Raw genomic sequence first — 27,038 nt, forward strand, 5'->3', positions numbered from 1 at the left:
ATGTCTAGCTCTTAAACCAAGATCAGTGTTAGCCAATCCTCATCATTCCTGTGGAATATGTGAGGCTTTTCTGCTAATAGCTGTGTGTTTGCACTGCAGGATCTAAGGCCCATGAAACTTTATTTTTGGGGGTCTTTTTTGTTTCCTTCTCCTTTTTTAGCTCTTTAACTGCTTAATCAGCCTAACCTAGTTATAGTCATGTCATATCTTTTGCTTTGGTTTCTTCTCGTATGGTTCATGCACTCCTTTGTTTCATATCGCTGTTACAGACATAGTAATCACTGTACAATCCTACAATACTGTCTGTGACTGAAGGATGTTGAGATGGCTTATGTAAAAATATCGTGTCCTATATTAGTGGTTTATTTTTGAAATGCATTTTTTTACCTTTATTTATTGTATGTAACTTGCTTTTTCACTATAATTACATCTGCTTCGATCGGCCATATCCCGGTGACAGTGGAGGAGACTCAAATTATGCTTCAGCAACCTGAGCCAATGGCCTTGAAGTCCAGGTCCCTGACTGTTTGGCCAGCTGGTTACCTCAGAAGACAGACTTCTGGATTTACTGTTGCTGCACTCTCTTTTTCCCAAACCCCTAGACATCCAGTTCCTTTAGTCCACAAAATCAGGCAAACCAGGTCTGCGTTTTTTCGCAATCCTCCTGGAGGAGCTTCTCTTCATAGATCTCTTACGTCCAGTCCTTTGAATCCCCCCGCTCAAACCCCCAGTCCCCATCATTCAGCTCATCAATCCAGATTCTTAGCTTCAGTCCCTGGTTCCTCTGGTCCATCTGAAGCTACCCGCCCCAGACCCCCTGCTCCCTTCCAAAGACCTCCACGGTATCGAAGATCCAAGATTTCCCTGGGGTACATTTCAACCCCTTTGAGGAAGAGGCCAAACCGAGGAAGACATCAAGCTACCACTAAAGCACCACCTAGGGTGGAGATTCACATCACAAAACCTGCTGTTCCATTAGCTGATCTCAAATCCACAGCCAGGCTTAAATTCACACCAACGACTGGATTCAAAGACACAGATGGGTTGAAAGACTCGACGCCTGCAACCATTCATCTAAATATTTCTTCTGTTACGTCCCAACCAAAAACTTTTCACCAGTCAACCTCCAAAACGGAGGTCTCTACCACCACTCAGGACTTAAAGTTCCTTCCTGAATCTCATACTTCAAGTTCACCTCAGGGGTCACCTCTGCAGCAGAATAAAAGTGAGGCATTAGCTGCGGCTGGGCTAGCACCACTGTCATCATCGTCGTCATTGTTTTTGTCATCATTATCAGCACTTGGCATTAGGAAGAACAAACCTGTTGCTTCATCATGGTCACTCCTGAACATGAGTGGTGGTGAAATCCAAACATCTGCTGCGGGTAACCTGACAGATCAGGAGATACCGGATAATGAATATTCATCAGGCTCTGGGCCATTCATGTATGACATGACTGAACTTGTGGGGGAAAGGAGTCCTTATAGATTATATCAATTTGATGCCTTATCCAAAGAACCCAATACTGGACCTGATGCCAGAAACTCAGACCCGCAAAGTGCTTCCCACCTTTTCATCCAACCCTCAACTCCTTCTGAAAGAGGAAGTGAACATTTTTTCACCCAAACACATTTCCATAATGGCTCAGAAAGCCTGCTCAGCATCCTAGCAGCAGGCATCAAGCCTTTTAAAGATCACTCACCAGACCTACTGGTACCAGAAACATCCATCAGCACTCTTAATCAGACTTTGACAACAGCTCAAACCCACCACGAGCTTCCAAAGAGCAGCGGTCCAAGTGGACAGAAACAAGAGGAAAGTTCCTATGCACAACTGGAAAGACTGAGTTTGCAAGCAATGCCGTCTTCCCTTCCTCCCTCCTCTTCATCCCACCTCTTCATGCAGCCAACACCTTCTTTGCCGATGGCACATCTAAGCTCCCCTTCTTTCCTCGCCGAGGTGGTTTTCCCCAAACAAATCTTTTCCTCTTTTGTGCCACAGAAGGAAGACAAGGCCCAGATATCCTCACTTTCTTTAAACCCTCTGGGCAGTAAAGCTGGACTAGCTGTAGCCAGCAGTAGTCTGGTTAACAATTTATATACAGACGCACATGCACACATACAGTCTTCTGTGCACGTCATTCCCCATCGATCATCCATTCTCTCCCCTCCATCTCCTCCCTTTCACGAGCCATTCCAGAGCCCTCACTACTCCTCATCCAGTATCCTACCTCCTACTTCTCCCTTTTCTCTCTTTCAGTTAGAATTTACAGCCACCTCCGCCCATGCCTCCCCCATTCAAACCGTCATACCCCAGTACTCCCCACTCAGCCCCACCCTTCCCTTGGCCTCTGATCCCCTTTGGCCCACCCTGGTTCCTTTTCCACCTTCTGCTGCTCCTCGGTACCCCTCCCTCCTCCTGCCATCATCTTCCCAGCCTGCAGAGCGAAGGCTTTCAGAAACTGCTCACATGCCAGTGTCTGTGTTGTCATTTCTGTCCTCGAATCTTCAAAAGAACTTTGAGGACTCAACGGTTGACACAGCATCTTTGTTGTCATTTCCTCTCTTTTCTAAAGCCCCAGCTGAATCTCAGTCTCCTTTTGTTGATAGTGCACTGCACCCTGAATACCACTCTGCAGAAAAGTCCTCTAGTGGTTTATCTAAAGCTAACAGAAATGAAGTGCCCTCCACTGTGCACAACCTGTCCCCTGATACTCGATCACATACATTAACCCATGCAGAAGATTTTTCAGATAACTCCTTTAGTCACACTAACCCAACTCCCTCAAGATTATCTGTGGAGGCTCTGGTATCCAGTCCTGCAGCGCTTGTGCCGGACTTTGGTCCAGCCCTGTCACAATTAGAGTTTCCTGTATCAGAGCTAAATTTGTCAGTGGTTTTGTGGCCATCCTCAGATGCAGCTAGCCTGTCAGTCAGACCTTTTTTAGTTCATTCTCATCAGAAAGATTTGAGCGAGATAGAAACTCGTTCAGTGCTTCACACTGACACTGGCTTGACCTCGCTGCCAACAGCTGGTATTTGGGGCCATGATCACACTCTGGCTCTGCTCAGGGCAAATATTGAAGGAAAGCAAGAACCGCCCTCTTCCTCTGCCTCTTCTACATCATCTTCCAATGTCTTCCTTTTAACTCAAAGCTCTCACATCCCTTCATTTACCGACTCCATCAGGGAGACAGAGGGGATGATGGGAGAGGAAACCGTTCTGACTCAGAAATCTTTGTCTGGGTCACAAGAGAGAGATTCTTCCAGCCCGACTGTTAACAGAGATCCTTGGAGGCTGCATCATGCAGTCTCACATTTACACAACCAGGGAGAAGTGAATGGAGCTGCTGGCACTCGGACCAACTCGCAGGCCCCTGCTGGCTATGACAGTGGATTTAGTCTCTCCACTCCGCCTTTGTTGAATCCGTCCCAGATGCTGGCACACCGCGACAGCTCAAGTGCACAGCTTGGTGTGACAGCCCCCCGGCACGCTCTGGGGATGGCTCTAGCACACGTCTCAGGCCTGACACGAGCTAATACTGTACAACCTGGCCGTCTGATCCAGACACACATTTCAGCACACACACAGCTGCCCACACACTCTAACAGTCAGGCACACACTCAGAACTTTAGGAGTGATGGGCTCAATTTGAGCGAGGGGGCTAACACCAGGGGGCCACGGCAGCAATCTCCAATCTTGAGTTTCTTCACACCCTCGCTTCCTGTCCTTTTGCCCTCCATGTCATCTTCTGTTTCTCTCGTAGAAAGTGTTTCACTTCTTCTTCCATCTCAGCACCTGTCTTACACCTATCCTCCTGTCTCACCCTCTGTCTCCACCCTTTCATCCTCCTTTCTCCTCCCCAGCCGGGCGACATGGCCAGCAGCACCTGCTAGCATGATGAACACAGAAATTGGGTCCTTGTCACCCACTCGTCCTACTGTTAGATTCCTGCAGCCCACAGCAGCACAGTCCTTACAAAGACCCACCATACAGCCAGTTGAAGAGTTTATCTCAAACACTCAATCTCTTTCTTTTGGTCAAGTTTCCATGGAGTCCATCCAGTCACGCCTGCTTATTTCTCCTAACCAGGATGAGGTTTTATCACAGTTTACAAACCACTCTCAGCCACAAAATGAGTCTACGTTAGTCGGCGTTTTGATATCTGAGGCCTCAAATAAGCAAACTGCTGGTGGGAGATTATCACATCTCTCTGCTCCATTTAACCCTGCAGATGTTGTTCCAAAGATACACTTTGCTAATGAGCATGTCTCACCTGTGAGCAACAAAGCTCCTGTAATCTTAAGCGCTGTAACAGGCCATCACCCTAATGAGCATGTAACTCCACAATCTGCCCTGAATTCTCTCTCATCTCCTGTTGATATGCAGAATACTCCCTGTCCTATTTCTGAATCCTGTTATCAGCCTGGTTCTGCTACATCATCACAACCGAATGTTGCTCTGGTTCTTCCAACCCCCCTGCAGTCTTCTGACCTTAATACCCCCTCTTCCACCTCCAGATCCCCCACTGGCTTCTCTATCGAGATCACAAATCATGGCTTCATTTCTGGGCTTGATGAGCTCTCACCTCCTGGGAGAGACAACCACACCACAAACACAGCAGGCTTTAAATATATACCTGAGTCTAATTCAACCACTGCTGTGGCACTCCGAGACTCTCCTGTGGCGCCGGCTGCGATGACCAACATCACAGCAGCTAAAGATGCTAGTGCACTCGTAGAAAAAGGAAGTCTGGATGTGTCGGAGGGCAGTATGACAGGCAGCAGGCCAGTGCCGGTGCTCGTGAATGCAGCAGCAGCAGCAAAGTCAAATTTAACCGCCTCAGAGCCAGGTTTGAACTCAAGTCCAAATGTGTCGAATCACAGCAGGAACCAGAGCTCAGGAGGTTTAATGAAGGGGGACGTGAACCAAGACCACGGCACTGGCAAGATCAAAGACAACAATCTCAACTTTTCCCCAACGCCTCCAGCAGCTGCCAGTGGTTGGCATCTCATAACCCCAAAGATCTCCTCTCCTACACCTCCATTCAGAGCTCTCAGTCCATCAGCTAACGCCGGCAGCAGCAGCGGCCTCAAAAAAGCCACGTTGCACCCCAGTCTGGGATCCCCAACAGCAAATCCATCCATCAGGCCCACACTGCCCTGCCGGTGTAAACAACGCTTTCTTTTTACATGTCAGTGTGGACTGCCATCGGGGAATAGTATGTTATGCAGCAACAACTTTGTTGTCATAGAAAATAAAAATAAATAATCAGTAATATTACAAAATTGCAGAAATACAGTATTTAGTCTTCAAGTCTTTTAAAGGATCTGAATCAGAACGTTTTGATTTGAGCAGCATTACAAATGCATACGGACACCTGTGTCCGTATTATTAAGTGTTTTTGTGGTGTTTCTACCTCACAGTGTTCCCATAACCAACTCCATTCAACCAGCCCTCTTTGGTTCTGAAGAACATTACTGGTCCCCATTCAACTTCCTCCCTAATCTGAGGTGACAGTGATTCAGACCTTACCGGCTGATATCATTGTTGGCCCAAAGAAACCAAGCTCTGGCTGCCAGTAACGGATAATCTTATAATAGAATAATCAGAATAATCTCAGAATGACATGTTCAGCTGTTGTACAGTCAGTTATGGGTCAGTCTTTGGTTGAGTTGTAATATCAATGCATTGGTTTAAAAACACAAAGACTTTAAGACTGAATACTCACTTCAGGTGGTTGGGTTTCAGAGCAGGTCAGTAGTTCGAATCATAGATGTCAGTACAAATGCTGTGATTGGGCGGGATTCCCATCAAAGTTGAGACTCGTGATTGGTTTAAAGTGATTCTGGCTCATTGTAGTTCATTAACCATGAGTTTAGCTGACCAATCAGATGTTGGTATTTAGCCTGGTACTTGTAGTGAAAAAAGGGATTGTAGTCTACTTTCTGCCTGTTTTCCTTTCCTCTCTGATAACTGCCAACACCTTTTCTTATTACATAGTTTTTCTGCTTTTCTTATATTCATTTTTCAGTCCGTGCAGCTTCTTGGTGGAGGCATCCTGCTTTGGTGCTTCGCATCGTCCGCATGCTACTTTCTGCTATCAAATCAAATATTCAAAATCAATCAGCGGCACTCTGAAACTCTGAAAAGTATATTTATAACCAAAGATAAGCAGCCTGCAGGATTTCCCTCCAGACCTGATGGAGTGGAGGTCTCATTTCCAGTCAGTAGCATTTACTAACAATTAGAGATATTAGAGAGACATCTCGTGGCCGGTGTCAAGCATAGCAGGAGCATGGAGGGCCCTACAAGGAAGAGCTTAGATGTGCCTCCTCTGAAACCGAAAGTATGCGTTAAAAAGTTTTTTTCTTTTTTCCCTTTTTTTATAAGCTTTAATCAGTTTTGATTCCATTAGTCGTTACTTTCTACACGTATCTGTTTTTAAGGAAATCAATACACACACAAAAACTCAGTTAAATGAGTCTGTGTAACAAGAAATTAATTTTACAGGAAGTTTCAGACCCCAAAACTCTTTAACATTTACATTTCTCCACAGATCTTTAACGTACCTGCTTCATAATTGTGCTCTTTATTCCTTTTTAAGGTGGATTTGTGAGAACGCAGATCAAAGGGTCAAACAATCCTGAGAAAGACTCAAATTGCACAAATCCTGCTTCAACTCCTTGATTTGTGCAGTTTGAAAAAAGAAAGGGGAATGACTGTTCTCCCCTCAGCGCCGACGTTATTGTCCGTCAGGCGGTGTGTTCCCATTTTTCATCATTTTACTTCAAAATGAGATTTTTACATAACTCGATCAGCTCAAACCGCTCGGGCCGTCTCCTGCTATGTGCCACAGGCTCGGTATGAATTAGCTGTTGCACATCGAATCTGAAGTGCTCTTCTTTCTTTCTCCTGTGCTCTCACCTTGGTCTGCAGATGAGCAGTTTTACCGATTCGAGTTTGTGGTGGATGACAGCAGATCGCAGACGACACGGGAGACGCTTAAATCAGCCGTGGCTCTTTGGGTGAGTTTTTACTCCACTTATTCATCCATGTCCAGACCTCAGTGAGCGTAACCGTGGCAGCAGCGACAGACCTCATTAGATTTTCTTTCATAATTTTAATTAGTTGAAGCTCTGAGCAGCTTAACTTTATCAAACGTAGAAATATACTAAAATATGATTTTCAATACAAAGTCAAAAAAACTGTGTAAAATGTATTTTATTCAAAACATAACACAGAAAAAACCTAAAATTTCAGAACCGCTTCCAGTTATTATCTTCTTAAATGAAACAAAAGGAAGTCTCAGTACAACATAGTTTAATGTCTGTGGCAGCAGCCCTGCACTGGCAGTGATGGTTTTACTGGTTACTCTGGTTGACTGGCATAGTGGTGGTGTAGCTACAGCAGCTAGCAGAAAGTGTATGATGCTGCAGATAAAAATGAAACAACAAAAAGTGTCAGAATATCTAAAAAACAAAAAGATCAAGTGTGCAATTACTCTCACTGCCAGGAGAGGGAGACAAAACAGCCACACTACATGAGTTCAGTAAAACACTGGCACAGAATTATTGAACAGAACTCAAACTTCATCTCCAGGTCTATGATAAACAAGATTAAAGTCATATTTTATTTAATTAAGACTGAATTAAGATAACATGGGAGTGAAAAAAATTTCTGAGCTGCTGAACTTAAAGAAATGAAGATTAGGAGAATACAGAGGTCGGGAGCAAGACTCACCTTTACCTGAACAAGCGATGACTTAGATTTGTTGGAACAGTTTTTACTCATGAAGCAGGTACATAAAGTTTCTTCTTCACACCAATGCGGCAGTTTAATATTCAGTGCTGAGCAGACTTCAAACCCGATCTGTTATTTTTACAGCTCAATCAGACCTTTCAGGACTGGATCCACAAAGTCTACGTGGGCAGCATCAGGTAATCCTGCAAACAGCTATCACACAAAGTGCACACGACCTAGGGCAAAGGTGCTTTTGTATGGGTGATGCTGTTTGGGTCTGTGCTCGTTTTCAGCCATTTCACAATAGCTAAAAAGATGAGCTACACCAAGGAGAGAAAAAAGAAATGGTTAGAAACAGTTAGACCTGTGAGAGCGACAGGTCACGCCAGGATGAAGTTTACTGTCCTGCTCCTGTGAGCACGAGTGCAGATGTGTGAGGTGTTTGAAGCTGAGCAGTAAGGCTCTGCGCTCCTGGGTCATATTTTGAGGTGAACAGTAAAAGTCTGACTTATGTGCTTCCTCCTGGCTGCAGGTACTTTACTGTGTTCATGCATCATTTATCATTTGTAGTCTTTCATCTCTGCTGCTTCTCTTCTTTTCCCTCTCCAGTGTTCAGCTGAGTCCACAGACTGCAGGAAACCTGAGCAGGTAGCATGACTCTGTTTAACTCTGCAGGTTCCTGTCATTATGTGCTCACCACCTCATAGAAGTCAGGTGTTTAGGATGGTAGGTCATTCTGGCATGTCTCTTTTTGCTGCAGCTATGAGTGCCGTGGTCTGCTGGTTTATACCGAGATCATCAACAAGAACCTGAGCCTCATCGATGATGCGTCTGCCCGGCTCAGACAGGGGAGCGTGTCAGAGGGTGTGGAGATCCAGAGCGCCTCTGTGGAAGTCAAACAGATTGGTGAGAAGGTTACACTGAACGCTAAACACAGAAAAATAAGAACCGGAGATAATAAAGAAGTATGGTTTCTGCACATCACTCACACAACTCTCTGGATTTGATTTGTTGTGGATTTTATTGTCTAAAGTCTGTCTGTTCGCCTTCTCTGATCACTCTGTGCCCTGGATGTTTTTCCTGTTTCATTATATGAATGTATGTCTGCTTCAAAACTGTGAAATCACTCCTGTTTTTTTCTGCTTAAAGAAAATTGCCCGTACGACCCGCCTTGGCCTGAAACCAGACCGACCATTACTGAGTACCAGCCCTGCTTCCCCAACAAGAAATGGAGGACCTGGTAACACGAACACACACAAAACATGAGCTGAATGCAGCCAAACACGAATATTTGATTGCAATATTTCCAGCTCCATATTCTTATTTTCCACTTGACAATAATCCTTCATCATCCTTGCAACTAGCACGTTTGCACAAGTTCAAGGCAAATATTAGGATTTGCACTTATATTCACGAACTGTTATTTATTTCATATCCATCTTTTGTAGGCACTTTGTTCTCATGATCATTGTGAGGTTTTCGTGTTTCTGGGGAGAGTCATTAATCAAGACTGCATGATATATCCCAAAATGTATTTTAAGAACCCCCACTGTGATAAAATCAGCAGTAAAAGCAGCTCATATCTTTTCTTTGTTAGAGTCTGTGGTTTTAATCAGATCTTTCTGAGACACTGTGGTGTTCAGTGAAACAGCATTTGATGTTGATTTATTGACTTAATTCATCTTCCTGTAATGTTATACACCTCATGGTGATCTATGATTTATTAGTATGACAAGCAGGACATCTTCCGACGCCCACGAGTGCCTCAGCATAAATTCTCAGAGGGAAGTGGTCCTTAGTGGGGTTAACTGTGGAGTCAGTGGGGCTAAAGTTCTGGTTATTCTTCTCCTTTTATCACACGTTTCCACAGCAGCATTTCTGTTGAGCAGACTCAATGATAAAGTCTGAACGAAGCAGTCGGACCTTTGAAGAGCGCTGCTGCACACGTACTCCGGACCGCAAACACCAGGGCTAAAATCCCATTTGAACCCTTTAAATGTTACTTCACCATCTTAAAACAGGAAGTAGGCGATGTTATTGTCATAGAGTTAGTGTAGGGAGGAGGTCGGGGCGGATGGGTGGGCTGATAAAGTCAGAGAGTGCTATAACTACCTTTACTGCATGTTGAACTGTGTGTTTGGAGCGACCAGGATTGGGTTTGTTAAGCTGTTGAATATTTAAGCACTTCCTCCACATTCCTCCACAAAACCTGCCTGCAGCAGTGCCGGCTATCTTACTTAGGACTACTTCTTTAAGCTGAGTAATTATATGTCTTATCGATAACCTCTTCTTTTCCCAGTTTAATCAGTTCGATGAACTACTCATCGTACTGGTCAGATCCAGACAGCAGCAACTGCACTGATATCGACTCCATCCAAGTGTCAGCAGGTACGCTCAGACACAAAGTCAATCTGACAGCGGACTGTAGACGTGGCGTGCCGACACCGTTGATTCTAACAATGCATCATTTGCTTTGTGTGTAAAAAAACATAGACAGCTGAATATCTGAGTTGTTTTATTTTTGCATGAATAAAAAAGCAAATACATGATTTTAAATTATTTTATTCCAACTGCCGCAGTTCAGAATAAAAGTATTAACAACAAAGTTAAAGAGTCTGAGACCACAGCGTAGTACAGATTTAAAAATGTTATTTTCCAGTGTGGGAACATTTTATTCACTCTTTGTGCGTTTCAGATAATAAGCTGGGTCACATTTTTACAATATTTTCTGCTCGTCCGTTTCTGATTTGCCCCAAAATGGTATGGTTTGAAATATGTAACATATATGATTTCTGCAAATAATTCGCTTCATATATCAAATACTTATTTACCTATTCTTTTTGACATACGGTCTCTGAGCATAATTGAGCATGTTTTTTCACACCTGTTTGAATATAAATATCTCACAATGAACTATGAAAGATAAAAGCTTTTCTTCCAATAACATTTAATCAGGATCCATAATCCTGCAAAATCAAACATGCAGAATTAATTTAACATAAATTCACAAATATAAAGAAATATTCATTCACTTTTAAAGCTGCTGTGAGTAAATCTGACATTTGTAAAAGAAAAACAAAAATATTAAGATGACCTGTATGAAACTCTAATTTTCACTTATTTTTGACAAATAGATATAGATTTTTGTTCAGTTTCAAGACTTTATACATTAAACTATTTTAAACCTGAATTATAAGTCAATAGACTAGAAATGACACAGAACTGGAAAATGAACCTGAATTTGTGTTTTAATCTGTGATATATCACAAAGTTGTGATAGAAAGTGACAAAATGGAACCATTTGTGTGTTGCTTGAGCAGAAAATGCATCTGATGTAGCGGAGCAGCTCAAAGCGTTCACCAACAACAAGCTGAATGAGAAAGAGGTGAGTGTTTACACTGGCATCTGTTCGCTCAAGCCTCCTGTGACCAGGAGAGTGACTCCGTGTCCTCCTGTCCTCCTTGTCCTCCGTGTCCAGGTGTCTAAAGTGGTGTCAAAGGTGGAACAACTAGTGAACGTATCCAAGATCAACTTCACGTTAGCCTCCAGCATCGTCACCATCATCTCCAACGTCATGAGTGGCTCAGCTACAGTCCCGGCAGCCTCAGACAAGTACAGACTTCTTACTCTGCCCACCTGATATTAAAGTCCTGTTTGTGGCACATTAGTATATGTGAGGGGGGCAAACTCCTCAAGATGGGTGGTGACCATGGTGGCCATTTAGAAGTCGGCCATCTTGGATACAACTTTTGTTTTTAAAGTAGGAAGAGGGCCATGTGACACATCAAACTTATTGGTAATGTCACAATTTAGACCAACTCAGACTGGTTGTTATGTGATGGTTGATCTGCTAAAATCTTAATTTTGTAACCAAAACATCTGAAAAATGTAAAGTTATCACTCACACACCACCAGGAAGTACGGTGACTGGAGAAATTCTGCAAATGTCACCAGGTCTGTGAAAATTAGCAGTTAGCAAAGAAACTTTGAAGCATCAGGATGACGATAAACTGAGAATAAGGTGGAGAGTCTGCTATCAGTTTGGATCGTCAGTTTCTGATAATTTGATGATTAACTGGAATAAATCGGTGAAAACTGCAAATCATTTGCTGTCTCCATACAAAGTTTTTCACTTTAAACTGAAATTTACATTAAGCATTTAAATTCAGAGTCCAGTAGCTTCTGAAAGTAGGAGATTTAACTGCTCTGTGACAGCAGCGGATGAGTACCTAACATTTGCATAGGAATAAAACTTGAGTTTAGCCTCCTATTGCAGCGAGTTTCACCATAGACAGGTTGTACTGGTTGTGCAGACCGACTCAGACTGGTTGTTATGTGATGGTTTTGTGTGTATTTATTAATCACATGAACATTATTTGCAAAGCTTCACCAACCTATCTGAGAGACCGCAGCAGTTTGGACATAGGCCGCCTTCCACCAAAAGTTCACTCGGAGATTGCAGAGTGCTCCATGCTCAACCTCTGGGCAACCAGCTGATGCTACAACTACTTACAGTTGACCTCCAACAGCAAAACAGTTCAGCATGATCACCGGAACCGACAGGTTGCCCTCAGTTGCGCGGAGGCTGTGTCCCATTTCTACGATAGCAATCAGCTAGCATGTAGTCAGAGTGTTGAAACTTTCTGCCGCTTAATGAACTCTCAGCCACAAAGTTTGCTGGCAGGACGGAAAGTTCAGTATTAAACTGAAACTTAAACGAGACTCACATGTTTGAGTCTGTTTCACATGAATCACCTTCAAACATGATCATTTTCAGCTGCGTTTCAGTCAGCCGTGTTAAACGCCACCTCTGTGTTTCTCACCAATATCTGTCTGGTTTTGCTTCCCTTTGAAATCATCGTAGAAATACTTTGCTTCTCTCTCCTCCTCCGCAGAGCTCTGAAGACCGTGGACAAGCTGGTGCAGAAGATCCAGTTTGATGGTCCGTCCATCCAGATCAATTCCAAGAATCTGGCTGTGGGAATTCTGGCCCTCAACACGACGATGTTCAACAAAACAACCCTCAGCGCCTTCATGTCTCCAAATAAGTCAGACCCACAGGTAACGGCTGGGAAAGTCAAAACTTTCTCCTGTAGAAGGTGGATTTGTGTTTTTTGATTTAGCTTTGACTGTTTCCTGTCCCCTCTCAGATTGATTTTAAGTCTAAGCGGCCGAATCCTTTAGCTCAGGTCACACTTCCCGCCTCTCTGCTGTCCAGAGTCTCTCATGCCGAAGCCGACACACCGTCCAGGATCAGCTTCATGTTCTTCAACAGCCCCAGTTTTTTCCAGGTCAGAGGTCACGGTGTGACGTTCACACAAAGGCTGATGTTTTAGGGTGTCTTAACATGACGTGTTTTTCAGAAAAAGGCAGAAAATGAATTGATCAGCTACGTGGTGGCGAGCAGCGTGGTGAACGTCCCCATCCACAACCTGAGAGACCCAGTGAGGATCGAGATCGCTCATCGCTCTGACCCGGTGAGCGTTCACGTTTTTTCCTTTCTTCTCTGTTCCATTTTTGGACTTTATACACATTATTTATATATTTGCGTCACTCTTTTCACTTCCTTTCTTTGACCTGTGCTTCATTGTGTTGTCTGTTTCATATAAATGACCTTTATGTTTCTCATGTTCCCCTTTTTCTGAGGTTAATTAATACATTTATTAACATTAATAATCCATATTATTGAAACTGTCAGTAAGAATGTAGTTCCTGGAGATGTGCTGAAGGATTTGAAATGACAGTGTCAGAAGATCATGCAGAAATGAGCCAGGTGTGATGGTCACGAGTGGCTCTGATTGTCTGCTTACTTGAACTTGCTGCTGAGTCATTGCTCTTCTGTCCTCTCAGGCTCGTGGGACTCTGGACTGCGTTTTCTGGAACTTCACCAAGAACGGTAAGTCTGTCCGTCGCCTCATCACTCACCTCAAGTTCATCACTGGTCCTCAGATCTGCAGAGAAGGGAGTCGGCAGCTGTTACAGCTCGTCACACCTCCGTCCTGCTGCACTTTTACTTTGACGTTCTGGTCTGGTTGCTCTTTCAGCAGAAAATTCTGGTAAATTTAGCAGCTTTTCAGGCCGTATTACCAACAGATTCAAGTACTGCAGTAATTACTGAAGAGGACGTTTGTGCGCAGTCTTATCTCAATACAGATATTTGGCTTCGGAGCAGCCGCCCTCAAACTTTGCAGAAATATTTCGAGCTCCTGAATCCCGAGCAGTGCTTTATTTATTATAAAAAAAACACATTTATTATATTATATTTTATTATTAGAAAGAAATCAATCTTTTCATCTGTTTAATTACACATTTTCATTTTGTGTTGAGGTGACTTTGCTGTAATGCCTCTGTGTCACCACTAGATGGAACTGGAGATTGGAGCAAAGAAGGCTGCAAAAAAAACTCCACCGAATCCACCGCCAACAAAACCGTCTGCCTGTGCGACCACCTCACACACTTCGGTGTCCTCCTGGTAAGACCGCCGTGTTCCTGTGAGTGTGTGTGTCCGAGCTGTCCTCACACACCTGTCACACTGACGTCCTGGCACGGGCGCCGCATACATGTCACGTTGTGTGGATCCTTTCATGTTTTTGTTGTGGTCATGATGGTCTCCATAGTTGCCCTCTGGCCTTCTTTGTTGTTCATGTGCGTTTCCTTCATTCATGTAGTCGTTGCCGTCTCTCTCTTAAGGACATCTCTCAGACTTCGCCCTCCATCGATGAAAAGAACAACAATATCCTGACCTTCATCAGCTACATTGGCTGCGGGATCTCCGCCATCTTCTCTGCTGCCACGCTGCTCACGTACATCGCCTTCGAGTGAGTCCACCGTTCGGCTGCAGTATGAACCCTCCAGCTTCCAGTGCCTGGCTATCGTCTCTCCTCATCCGTGTTTTCCATCAATGATGTCATTGTTTTTTGGTGACAAAAGCGAGTCAGTCTGTTAAAGCAGAACTACACAAAGTGTTGGAAGACAGTCTAGATTTCCATCATCTGTAGTTTCCTTGAGTTGTTCCTCCCAGAGTGTGAAACACCGCTGCTCTGTCGGAGCTGATGGTGTCTCACAGATGTGCACGACATGTCCTTTGGCTCCAGTGCTGTGACCTCTGGGTTTGCAGTAAAAGCAGCATGGATCGCTCTCTTTCAGCTCTTAAAAAGCTGCATTAAGCTTGTAAAAGCACTTTGCAGAGACAGAGGGACTAAAACAGTGTGATATAAATGCCACTCCTTTGTTTCTCTTGGCTTCGCATTTAAATCCCAGAGCCAAGCATCACTGTTCAAAGTGCAGGCTGTTTATACAGAATCTGTTTAAACCCAAACCGTCATCTTTCCCAGGTTTACATGAGTGCAAACGACACTAATCAGCAGAGCCTGTTGTCCCAGGTGTGAACACCTGTACTCCGAAAAGGAGGCATGGGATGGTGTGGAGGACAGAGGGTTGCGTGCATCACTGTTATCACTTTTATCAGTGATGTCAGTGATGCATGAATAAAGACATTTAGTGTGTTTTTAGCTCTGTGTTGGGTAAATGGAGCGCACATGGGTCACACTCACGGTGCTCTGAAGGCTTTCAGCTCGAATGTTGTGAATCACCAATAAATTTCAAAGTCACAGAAAAATTTGGAGCAGGAAACCAGAGAGAAACTTGAGAAACTCTCAGCTACTGCATGCGGCTTTGACTTGAATGAGAATATTCGGAAAAAACTGCAGCAAATATATTTCTCGACAATATCAGAATGTAACCACGCAGAAATTTGTGCTTTCCTCCTCTTGTCCTTACAGGAAACTGCGACGTGACTACCCGTCAAAGATCCTGATGAACCTCAGCACATCCCTGCTGTTTCTCAACATGGTGTTCCTGCTGGACAGCTGGCTGAGCACCATGAAAAACGATGGGCTGTGTAAGGCTGTGGCCATTTTTCTCCACTACTTTCTGCTGACCTCCTTCACCTGGATGGGGCTAGAATCGGTCCATATGTACATCGCTCTGGTCAAAGTCTTTAACACCTACATCCGCCGGTACATCCTGAAGTTCTGCATCGTGGGGTGGGGTGAGTCGCCCACTGATGATCCACACAGACCCACAAAGACAACAAAAGATCATGAATAAAGTAAAAGTGTCCAACATGATTTAGCATTTCTCTGCATCAAGAATAATTTATGATTAATAATTACTGAAGCTCCTACTGTTGTGCACAAGTCAAGTCTTCGTTTGGAGGTGGATTTGGTCGGGAACTCTGTGAAGCTGCGGGTGTCTCAGGGCAAAAACACACAGCACAGCTTCAGCTTCATATCATTCCTGTTGAATATGATTAATAATCTCTTACAGACAGGTCTAAGTGCATGTAAACCTTTTACTATCCTGAACAGATGTGCACCAGCGTACCAAACATTCCTCCGAGAAAATATCTTCTGAGATTTATATCATCCTCCTGAGACTGGAGATGCAATTTTAATTTCTATGAGCTGTTTGGGATTAAATGGCGCTGATATGCACAAAAAAATTAACTAAAAAAAGGAGGCCGTTACCTCGTTAGATAATTGTTGAATACTTTTCTGTCTTGATATGAGGACGTGGGTTTAATTTACAAGATAAAACAGTTTGATGCCATTTCAGTCTGTGATTGTGATGCAAGTATAAGAGACCCGGGAGACTGACGTTAACGTGCGGACGGCGTGCTTTGTGTTTTCCAGGTCTTCCTGCTGTGCTGGTTGTGATTGTCGCTGCGGTGGAAAAAGACGCATACAAAGCAGTAGAATACAAAGGAGGGTCAAAGTTGTAAGTGTGCCCAGAATCTCAATAACAGGTCTACAAACCACGTCACTAAATATGGACGTGATGATTTCTTGTCAGAAAAATCAGGATTTGATTAAGTCACTGAATAACTCATTTATCAGAGTGTTGCTTAATCAGTCAGTTAGCTAACAAAAGAAAAGCCTTGTTACATGCAGGCGTCATCGTTAGCACAACTGCTCCACGGTGCCAAGTTTATGATGAAAGGACAACGAGTTGTTCAGGATTCGAGTTAAAAACTGCTGTGTGCATGGCGCTGACGTGCTTGAGCTCCTGCAGCTGATTCTGTCTGTTATCCTGCAAAACTCGCAAAAACGATCAAACTGAACAGCTGCACAAAATCTCACCTTAAGCAACCCTCAGTCCTCAGGGTTTGCTATAACGGGATGACCAGTGCACTTTCACTTCGTTTTAGTTTACTGCATCTCAAATTGATTAAGGCTGGATTTAGTTTCATTATAATAAAGTGGCTGATGTGTGAAAAAACCTTAAATCCCTCTTTAATAGTTTGAACGGGCATGTGTGTGTTTCCTTGTCAGCTGCTGGATTACCAATGAAGCCGTCTTCTACACCACCTGCGTCGGTTACTTCTGCCTGGTGTTTCTGCTCAACATGGCCATGTTTGTCGTGGTGATGCTGCAGATCTGCGGACGCAACGGCAAACGCAGCAACCACACGCTGCGGAAAGAGGTCTGTACTCATGCCCAGTGATCTGGACTAAGACTGTTTCATGATTTAAAAAAACTTTCTGTCGGTTGTAATGACTCTCTGAATTAAAAGTTAACCCTGACATTCCTGCAATATAATAACAACCATATCATAACAGGTGTCAGCAGCCTTAAGGCTCTGTCAGTTTCTCATGTCTGCTTCTGGAAAAGGAAGTAAACTAAGGAGACAAGGAAAGGAGGGAACGTTTAACGCTTTAAAATTCTCTCCTGCTATGATCCAGGTTCTCCGAAACCTACGGAGCGCCATCAGCCTCACCTTCCTGCTGGGAATGACCTGGGGGTTTGCTTTCTTTGCCTGGGGACCGGTCAAGCTGACGTTCATGTACCTCTTCTCCATCTTCAACTCACTGCAAGGTGAAGTGACCGCATAGCGTGATAGTGTGAACATGTTTAATCCGTGTGCTGAGTTGTGTTATGTGTAAAGATAAAAGGTTATAGAGCAGGTTTGTGCAGAGGCGATAACTGTAAAGTGACCCAAGCAGTTATTTTTACCTGTCAGCAGGTCTGCTGTGGTAGAATAACTCATTCTGTTTCTATCTGTCTGTTTTCAGGCCTCTTCATATTTATTTTCCACTGCGCCCTGAAAGAAAATGTGCAGAAGCAGTGGAAGAGATACCTCTGCTGTGGCCGATTCAAGCTGTCAGACAACTCAGGTATCCCATCTGTCTGTCTGCCTTTTTCAGGTCAAGGCCAGTTCACGTCTCCCCTCTCAGGTCTGTCTGCCGGACCCCAGAGAGGTTCCCACGGCAGCATAAAAAAAGAAATAAAAGGACGTTTTATTAAAAATATAAAAGCTAAGTCGCCACGGCTTCATAGGTAATAAAAAAGATAAACCCAGGAACTCCTCCAGGTGCGCTCAGTCTCAGGATGTGCTGTCCGGGTGCCATTTCATTTAAGAGAAATCACTGAGTTTCACTTGATGCCAAAAAATTACTGTGCAAAAGTCTCCAACCACAGATAAAGTTTTGCTTGGAAAATAGAAAATAGATGCATAAATACACAGAAATACAACCTGGAGAGCTGGATGTTTGCCTGTTTCGGACATCAGAGGCAGATACTATTCATCTTCTTTTAAAACAGGTTCTTTCCTCAGATGTCTGTCATGTGTAGACATGACACTGATTCATGACTTTAAGCAGGCGAAAGATCCAGTATTTGCTGACTGTTATCAGTCGTGTCCTGAAAAGTCCTCTTTACGTGATTGAACTCACAAATCCAAAGAGCTCCACTTTAGTGCCAGCAGTGCTTTTATGAAAGGAGAGAGAGGATGGATGCTCCAGCCCTTGCTTCGCTTTAACATGTGAAGGTTTTCAGTGAGTGAACACGTCTTTCACGTGGACATGTGTGAGATCCGTTTATTCACTTATACAGAAACATCTCTGAATGTTTCAGCCAAAACATGTTTGGAAAGAAACAACTCAAAACGAAGCTTTATTTAATTTATTTTTCATTTGATAAAAATCCAGATTATGATGACTTTTTAAACTTGTTGGAATGAGTTCATGATACATGTTTGTGTTAAAGCCAAAATCTCTCAGTTCAGGTTCCCTAAAAACATCCTGAGAAGCTGTGAAAGTAAAAGTTAGACCTGCTTTTTTATGTTCTGCTGGCAACTCTTCAGTCTGATGGGACAGGATTTTCCTTTTCTCTGTTTTGGCAACAGTTGGATGGGTTATCAAAACCACAGATTATGTTTCTCCCTCATTGGAGAATTATTTAACTGGAAAAAGAAGGAATCATTTGTAATGGTTTCATCCACCTGTCCACATTCTTTCCAGGCCAGCTGAATTTAAACAGGTGTTGTTGGGAATTGTTCTAAACAGCTGGAAACGGAATGTTTAAAGGTTAAATATGCATAATGACAAGATGTGTGTTATTCAAACATCCTGAACATTTTTAATCTCAGCAAATTAAACTTCAGTTGCAAAAATCCTGAAAATGGAAATAGTGCAGATATAGTTCATGTTGACTGTGAATTGTTTAGTCAAAATCTAAAGTTGTACATGTTCCTCTAGAAGAAAAATGTGGAGAATTATTAGAGAGGTCCAGTAATTGTGTCTGACACTGAACTTCAGTAAAAGTGAGGAACATTAACATTGAAGAAAAAACCCTACAACACATTGTGTCCCACTGATATCGTCTCTAAAAATCTGGAGATAATTGATTGTTTCTCGCGTGCAGACTGGAGTAAGACAGCTACCAACAACACCAAGAAGGTGAGCTCAGACAACCTGGGCAAGTCTCTGTCCTCCAGCTCCTTTGGCTCCACCACCGCCAACTGGACCTCCAAAGCTAAAGCGACGCTCAACCCGTTCAAACGACATAGTAACACAGGTGAGACCCGCTCAGAAAGGCCCTCGCAGCACAAACGCTCTCATACAGTAATTACTTAGAGGAGACTGTGAGACCGAGAGGACATGGAAGCAAAGAGAGGAGAAACATCCAGCGTGAGTTAGTCTGAAAAGAAAACCACCACCCTGTTTAGACAGCTTGTCTGAAGTCCATTGCTCTTTGTGAAAACACCGCTGCACATACTATGCCTCAGAGCTTTACTGCTTTAATAACACTTGTATATGTTAGCATGTAGCCTATGGCAGGCATGAGTGCGTGGACCAAATGTTCCCCTTATGCTGCGCAGCACTACTATGTAGTAAACAAGTTTGCATGCAGACTCCAGTGTTTTCTGTCCTGAATATGAAGATGAAAGGAACTTGAATCACCCCCTACTGTGGAAGTTAGTGTAGCTTATCACAACCCCGAAGCAAAAAGGCCTGTTTGATTCCATCATAGTTATATATTATAACGTCCTGCTCAGTAACAATCTCTGTTATTAATCCACCTTTCTCCTTGAATAAATTAGAACATCCTTAAATCACTTTCACTATTTAATGAACGGGATGATCCATAATAGTTGTTCAGTGACTCGGTTTGAAGGAAAGACTTTAAGTGCCAGTTAAACCCATCTGCATGCAAACTTGACTCCACTTGAAGATCAGTTCCTTTTTTCCGTGATTGTTGCAGGTTTGTCACTGTTACCATGAAAGCCTGTGTAATATCTCCTGGTACGTGATGTTGATGTGTGTGCCTCTGTGTTTGCTGTGTAGACAGCTATTCCAGCCAGTAACAAGAATGGAGGACCAGTGGAGGTAAAGCCTAAGCCGATTAGAGGGTTGTGCTCCTGCTTCCAGCATCATGTGATCTGATCTGGGTTTCCCAAAATGCTTCTGCTCTAAAATTAATCTGGAAATCCAAATTCTAGATGATGTTTAATTTGGTGTCTTTAATCCAAAAGAGGAAAACGTTCAAAGGTTTCACTAGCAGACATTTTGGGAAAGCAGCCACTGTGATTGTGCTGTGATTGTTTGGTTGCCATGATGTCATACACGTCCCTTGTTCCCCACCCCTGAGATACTCTGTTATAAGTGAGAGCTCAAACTCAATCCACTCATTCATATTTTGGCCTCAGGGTGCCTCGGGGTGCAGAAACAAGCGCGCCGTGTCGGGCTGCTTCCGAGCCGACATCTGCAATGTGTTTAATGATTTTGGATTTGTGCGAATTTGTAATAAGAGCACAGTAACACCAGGCTAACTCTGTGGTTCACATTAGAGTGAGTAACTGATGTGATTTCTTGTGTTTGCTCATTAAATTAACACCAAATGTTGAGGATGTCAAACACTCTGTTTGAGTCCCAACATTACACGATGCGACTGACTCCCAAAGAGACTGAACCTCTCTCTCTCTCTCTCTCTCTCTTACTGATTGTGATCACATTAAACATCTGCTCTCAAAATCAGAGAGGTGCAACACTTCCTACAGTTTAGTTTAATTACTTTAGGCACAATTGTATAATATCCCCAAACCATTTGTGGAAGGCTCTGACACTCATCCATGGAGTAGAATAAACACGTTCCAGCAGGCAGAACTCGAATGTGTTTTCTAAGGATATTAAAGCTATTACTTCTTTATATATTTAAGCTGTGACAGAGACTGTGAACAACCACAGTTGAGTATAACCCACAGATTAGCACAAATTAACACAAAATTAACCCAAAGAACAAGCTCGATATTTGAAATTGCAGTAATATAATTACAAGAGGAGTCACAGAAACTACAGTCACCAGTTTTTTTTACTCTTAAAAGTGGAAAATCTAATGTTTGTTTTTTAACTAATTATCCTAGATGGTTAACATGGGCTTCGGTGCAGTGAATGATGTATTGATTCCAGGTTAACTCCAGGTTAGTTTGAGTAGATGGACGGGGTCTGGTTATACTGGTTATACTGGTTGTGTCTAAAAAAAAAATCGGTGTGTGCAAGATGGTGCAATATGGAAACACTTGGCCGTCTTTGTTAAATCCAAGAGAAGCGTAACGTTTTGGCTGCCCGACTCTGATGACTTAACTCATGTGAGCGTACAATAACGTTAAACAGCGAGGTTCATCAAGTTCATCAAGTTATTTCTAATGTTATTGTTTGACTGTGGTTTACAGTTCTAGGCTAACCCCTGTCAGCTTGCCACATATCAGCTATAATAGCTATATTGGCCATTTGGAGTAACTTTATATTGCGTTTGCTACTGGCATTGCATTTAAGATTATTTGAGGCTAAAGGTGACATGAATAAACTTTTTATGTTGGCCACTTCAGATAGATCCATAAGCCTTGATGTTATTGATGTCGTCAAAAACTCAGTTCATTCCACGACACGCGAGCCACGCCTGTTTCTGAATTTCCAGAATGAAAATAACTGCAAGTCCATCGCAGATACTAAGATTAAGTAAGGATTAAGTAAAGGACTCTAACCTATGAGAGTGGGGGAGGAGGAGCTTTGGACAGTGAGGGGAAAGAGAGGAGATTTGCAGGAGGAAGCTTTCAGTTTCCAATTTCTTGGTTCACCTTTTTCTAATGTTACACAATTGCAGCTTTAAATGCTAACGTGCATGCTCAACAGGTTTGATTTTATGCTCCCTCTGTGCCCCCCCTCCCTCTGCCAGTCAGAAGATTAGGAAACTTTTCAGTTGGACATGTCCTTTCACTTTTCACTCTCACATGATCTGCGACAGCCAAAAGGAATGACTAATGTAATTCCAGCTGTAGTTTAACTCTGTGTACATGATGTGTTTAGTGTTATGGACTGAATCCATCTTTAAGTAATTTACTGTGTTTCCATGTGAAACAAAAAGACCCAAAGCAATCTTAAAACCACAGGAGAAGTAATTTGTCTGTAACAAATTTCACAACATGTTGTTTTGTTCCCACTAACATTAAAAAAAATCTGGTTCGTTTTGACCGCTTTATAGATGTCACTGTTCTCTGGGCTGATTTGGCAGTCCTGAAATCTGGACTTCCCCTTCTCTCGAGCACAGCGTACTCCCTGTGCGGCCATTGTGTCAGTCAGAGTCAGCCCGAATGGCAAGGGTAAAGTTGAACAGGTAAAGTGTCTCAGCCGCTCCATTATATCTCCAGGTGAGCTGAGAGAACAGGTGAGGAGAGATCTTTAGTCTCTTTGGGAGTTTGGAGGTTTTCGCCAAAGCTGTGATGTCAGAGTTTCTCCTTCAAACTGGCCACATTCACTCTGAGCTCAATTAGTACTCTTACTTTCATTCCCAGCGTTCCCAGCCTCCTCTCCACAGACAGCTGGGACTGTGTGGAACTGAAGAACACGCAGAGCCTTAATGGAAAGAATGAAAAGAAGTTTTTCCCTTTAATGCCAGCAACATGTTTTAAAAAGCTGAGGCTCTGAGACTTTTTCTTACTAAAACGAGCAGGAGAACAACGTTGTCTGCATGGAGTTCACTGCTGACTCGTGCGGTGAACTCAGAACCGTCCGTGCTGAATCTGTGTGCAGAACAGAGCTGATGATTTAAACCCCAGTAGTCAGGAGCTGAAGAGTGAATGGAGCCACTTTAAAGGTTACTGTTGTTCAGGGAAAAGTGCTTTCTGGAACATCTTTCAGACAGTCAACAAATATCTTTCATGGAAGACGCTTTGGGGAATCCACTCATGAATGATGCTGAATGATGCTGAATGTTGCCTTAGCTGTTGCCTCATGGTTCCTGTTCAGGTTGTGTGCTTTACTTTGGGGACCTGACACGTACTTTGGGGATCATGCTGCTCCATTTGTGTCAGCGTAGTGATCTGTCTTGGTGTGTTTGACCCACAGGAACTGATGCACATGGAAGCTCCAAACAGGATATTTCTCTCACTCTGTGATGGTCACACACACACGTGTGGTTGAAATCTCATATACACATTCCCTTACACACTTCACCACATTATTGCATAAATGCTTTGCAAGCTACAGACCTATGAGTCAAACGCCAAGTCCAACCTTCCATCCAGCACGCTGCCAATCCTTTTATTTATGACCTTCATCGATATGTCTCATTGCGTCCCTGCACGATTAGATCATCCCTTAAACCGCTTGGAAAATATTGGAAAATACTGTCATCGTGCACAGTAGTCTACACTGGTGAAAAATTTGGACCCTGTTCTGGATTCAAACCAAGCCCAGGACAAATAAATCAATTATTTCAAAATAGAATAATAAGCAAAACTGAACATGTGGGACTAAAGCAGACCCAAAACGAGCATGGTGTTCCACCAAGATAATCGGTTCATGACTCCCACACCCATCTTATCTTGATGCTTGACTATATAATCACAGCTGACAGTGTAATGAGATGTAGTGGCCCCATCACACTCCATCATGCTGTGCTGCAGTCAGTATTTTATTATCTTCCAGTAAGAGAAAAAACGGTTATTAGACATTTGTCACGACAGAGGATGAAATCATTTGGAGTGGCAGTGTTTCAAAGTTTAAAGCCATCAAACCTGCGGGTGTGTGGACCCCCTGATATATATTTCACTGTCTCTCCTTTACAGTACTGGAAAAACACAGTGAACCATGTCCTTGAACAGCTCGGCTGAGCACCAGCTAACGGGAGTTTCATTACTATGACCATAATTATTATGCTAGCCCATAATTATTCATACCCCTGGCATATTTTGACCTAAAGTTATTTTTATTCAACCAGCAAGGGTTTTTTGACCAGAAATGACAAAGGTGTTTCCCAAAAGATAATAAGACGATGTACAAGAGGAATCATTGTGGAAAAAAAATTTGAGCAAAAGGTTTCATGTCCAGAATTATTCATACCCTTCTCAGTAATCAATACATAAGCCTTTATTGGCTAGCAATCAAACGCTAATTGCAGACCAGCTTTTTTGCACGTCTACACAGGCATTTTTGCCCACTCGTCTTTAGCAGTGAGCTCCAAATCCTTCAGGCTGGAGGGTCTTCTTGCCATCACCCTGATCTTTAGCTCCCTCCACAGATTCTCAGCTGGATTCAAGTCAGGACTCTGGCTCTGTTGAGAATCTTCATGTATTGCTTTTTTTTTCATGGTGCCATTTACTTTGATTAGGTTCCCTGGTCCACTGGCTGAAAAACATCCCCAAAGCATTAGGTTCCCACCACCATGTTTGAAATTGGGGATGGTGTTCTTTGGGTTAAAGGCTTCTCGTTTTTTTACGCCAAATGAAGGAAACATCATTGTGACAAAACAATTCCATTTTTGTTTCATCTGACCATAACACAGAAGACTAGAAGTCTTCTTCTTTGTCCAGATGAGCATTTCCAAAGGCCAAGCGAGCTTTTGTGTGCCTTTTCTGGAGAAGTGGCGTCCTCCTTGGTCTGCATCCGTGGAACCCAGCAGTGTGCAGTATCCGTTGGACTGTCTGCCTTGAGACATTGCCACCAGCAGAGCCCAGATTTACCAGGATGGCCTTGGTGATGATCCTTGGATTCTTTTTCACCTCTCTCACTATCCTCCTGGCCAACACAGGTGTCACTTTTGGCTTCTGACCACGTCCTTTGAGATTTTCCACAGTGCAAAACATGTTGTGTTTTTTAATAATACTTCGCACTGTAGCCACTGGAACTTGAAAACATTTAGATATGGTCTTGTAGCCCTTTCCTGACTTGTGAGCAGCTACAATGTGTAGCTGCAGGTCCTCACTGAGCTCCTCTGTCTTAGCCATGACTGTCCACAAACCAACTGCAGAGAGCTGCTGTTTTTTACCTGTTGAGTTGATTAAAACAGCTGTTCCCAATTAATTAGGGTAATTAGGATGCTTTAGACCAGCTTCGACTATTCGGAATGGTATAGAACTTTTGATTTTCCCAGAGACTATGACAGTTTGTGAAGGGTATGAATAATTCTGGACATGGCACTTTTTGCTGAAATGTAAATAAAAGCTGAGAAATTTTTTTTTTCACACAATGATGCCTCTTGTACATCGTCTTATTATCTTTTGGGAGACTCCTGTGTCATTTCCTGTCAAAAAACACTTGCTGTTTGCATAAAAGTACCTTTAAGTTAAAATTTGCCAGGGGTATGAATAATTGTGGGCTTGACTGTATATATTCACTACAATTCTCTTCTTGTGACTCACTTGATGAAATTAAAACCAACCAACAGCAAGATGTCAGTCCCAAATCTACAAACAAACCCTCAAAGCCTGTGAGGAACCAATACCATCCCAACAAAAGCTTGTGTTTTCTCTAAAAACACAAGCTTTTGTTGGGATGGTAAGCATGCACTAGCTAGCATAACTCCAGGAGTTATGCTAGCTAGTGCATGCTTACTTTAGCCAAAAGTAATGAGCATCTATGCTGAAGGAAGATGTCTTTTGTCATGCAGTGAGAGTGCTGGCAGTGGGATTTAGAGAATCATTGAAGTGACTTTGGTCCTCATTGATGACTGCTGCAGTGAGTGGCATGTTACTGATAAGCTGCATAAAGTGTAAAGGATGCAAATGGGAACATGTTCAGTGTGTTCCACAGCTGTGCCATCGCTGTGCTCGTCCAGACGTTTGCATCCAAATGGGGACAAAACACTGTAATATGTTTAAGTCTCAGACATCTTTATAATGCTGGCTTTGACTCTTTTATATGCACAAAGTTTAGTTTTAAGAAGGAAAGAAAAACCACTCTGTGTCAGATATCCTTGTCTTTTGAGGGTCCAAATGACCTTTTTTGCTTTTCTGTTCCCATTTTTAAAAACCTTTATAAAAGTATTTATCTGCAGACATCTGAACAGCTCTCGGTTGATTTTGGGTTCCCCTCAGATTGGTGTTTGAGACTAATTTTACTGGAATGTTGATTAAGGGTTTTTGTTTTAGCTCTTTTGTCAGATTTAATGTGGGTTGATGTGTAACCTTATGTCACCCTGTATCTGAAATCTATTGTCAAGTTGGAACTAAGATTAGAGCTCAGACACGTCATCTTTTGCCTGCTGCACTAAAGCCCAGTATTTACTTTGAAGGCTGCTTTTCCTTTTTCCAGGTAGGCAGCCTGGTATCTTGCGAAGGCCAAATTGAAACCCCACGTCCTTCCTCATAGCCTCACTGATATCGCTGTGTAGCTCAGCCAGACCTAACATATGGAACTACTGAATGATACATACATCCTCCATTAACCGAGGTGCTTGTGAAGCATCTGTTACTGTTTCCAGTCAGATTTGACTGATAGGAAACCTCCACTGTGTCCTGCCTGCACCATGTGAGTCCACAAAGTTGGGATACGGTGAGACGTGGTGCAGAGATTAAAACTCAGATGAGCACGTCAGGCGAATCATGGACAGCTTTGGATGCAACACTTGGTTCGCCTCCAAGCAAAACAGAAAATACTTTCCAACCACCGTCTTTTTCATTTTATTGGCAGTGTTGTGTACAGAAATTGTCAGAATGTCTCAGCCAGGTCCAAGCCACTG

The 27,038-nt window shown here is 43.1% G+C and overlaps 2 protein-coding genes across 4 annotated transcripts in view; both read left to right on the top strand.

Annotated features, from left to right (window-relative positions):
• The window catches only part of adgrg6 (adhesion G protein-coupled receptor G6), a 100,055-nt gene that overhangs the window by 63,160 nt on the left and 9,857 nt on the right, over positions 1–27,038 (top strand). For all 3 annotated transcript variants that reach the window (XM_086265244.1, XM_086265245.1, XM_086265246.1), the window contains 20 exons: positions 6,940–7,028; positions 7,888–7,940; positions 8,353–8,391; positions 8,504–8,649; positions 8,893–8,983; positions 10,043–10,131; positions 11,064–11,128; positions 11,222–11,355; positions 12,639–12,804; positions 12,894–13,034; positions 13,107–13,220; positions 13,594–13,639; positions 14,106–14,215; positions 14,434–14,561; positions 15,525–15,793; positions 16,437–16,521; positions 17,076–17,226; positions 17,486–17,618; positions 17,816–17,917; positions 19,446–19,598. In XM_086265244.1, coding sequence (XP_086121370.1) covers positions 6,940–7,028; positions 7,888–7,940; positions 8,353–8,391; positions 8,504–8,649; positions 8,893–8,983; positions 10,043–10,131; positions 11,064–11,128; positions 11,222–11,355; positions 12,639–12,804; positions 12,894–13,034; positions 13,107–13,220; positions 13,594–13,639; positions 14,106–14,215; positions 14,434–14,561; positions 15,525–15,793; positions 16,437–16,521; positions 17,076–17,226; positions 17,486–17,618; positions 17,816–17,917; positions 19,446–19,598 — 2,304 coding nt within the window. The remainder of the gene's footprint in view (positions 1–6,939; positions 7,029–7,887; positions 7,941–8,352; positions 8,392–8,503; positions 8,650–8,892; positions 8,984–10,042; positions 10,132–11,063; positions 11,129–11,221; positions 11,356–12,638; positions 12,805–12,893; positions 13,035–13,106; positions 13,221–13,593; positions 13,640–14,105; positions 14,216–14,433; positions 14,562–15,524; positions 15,794–16,436; positions 16,522–17,075; positions 17,227–17,485; positions 17,619–17,815; positions 17,918–19,445; positions 19,599–27,038) is intronic.
• LOC147313219 (uncharacterized) lies at positions 478–5,271 on the top strand. Its single transcript, XM_086265242.1, has one exon. The coding sequence runs from the start codon at positions 478–480 to the stop codon at positions 5,269–5,271; it is 4,794 nt and encodes a 1,597-aa protein (XP_086121368.1).

The sequence above is a fragment of the Aulonocara sp. 'chitande type north' Nkhata Bay genome, linkage group LG15 (assembly GCF_057382095.1).
Source record: "Aulonocara sp. 'chitande type north' Nkhata Bay isolate Kocher_YH1m ecotype deep benthic linkage group LG15, A_spYH_male_GT1.1, whole genome shotgun sequence".
In the NCBI taxonomy this organism is placed as follows: Eukaryota; Metazoa; Chordata; class Actinopteri; order Cichliformes; family Cichlidae; genus Aulonocara; species Aulonocara sp. 'chitande type north' Nkhata Bay.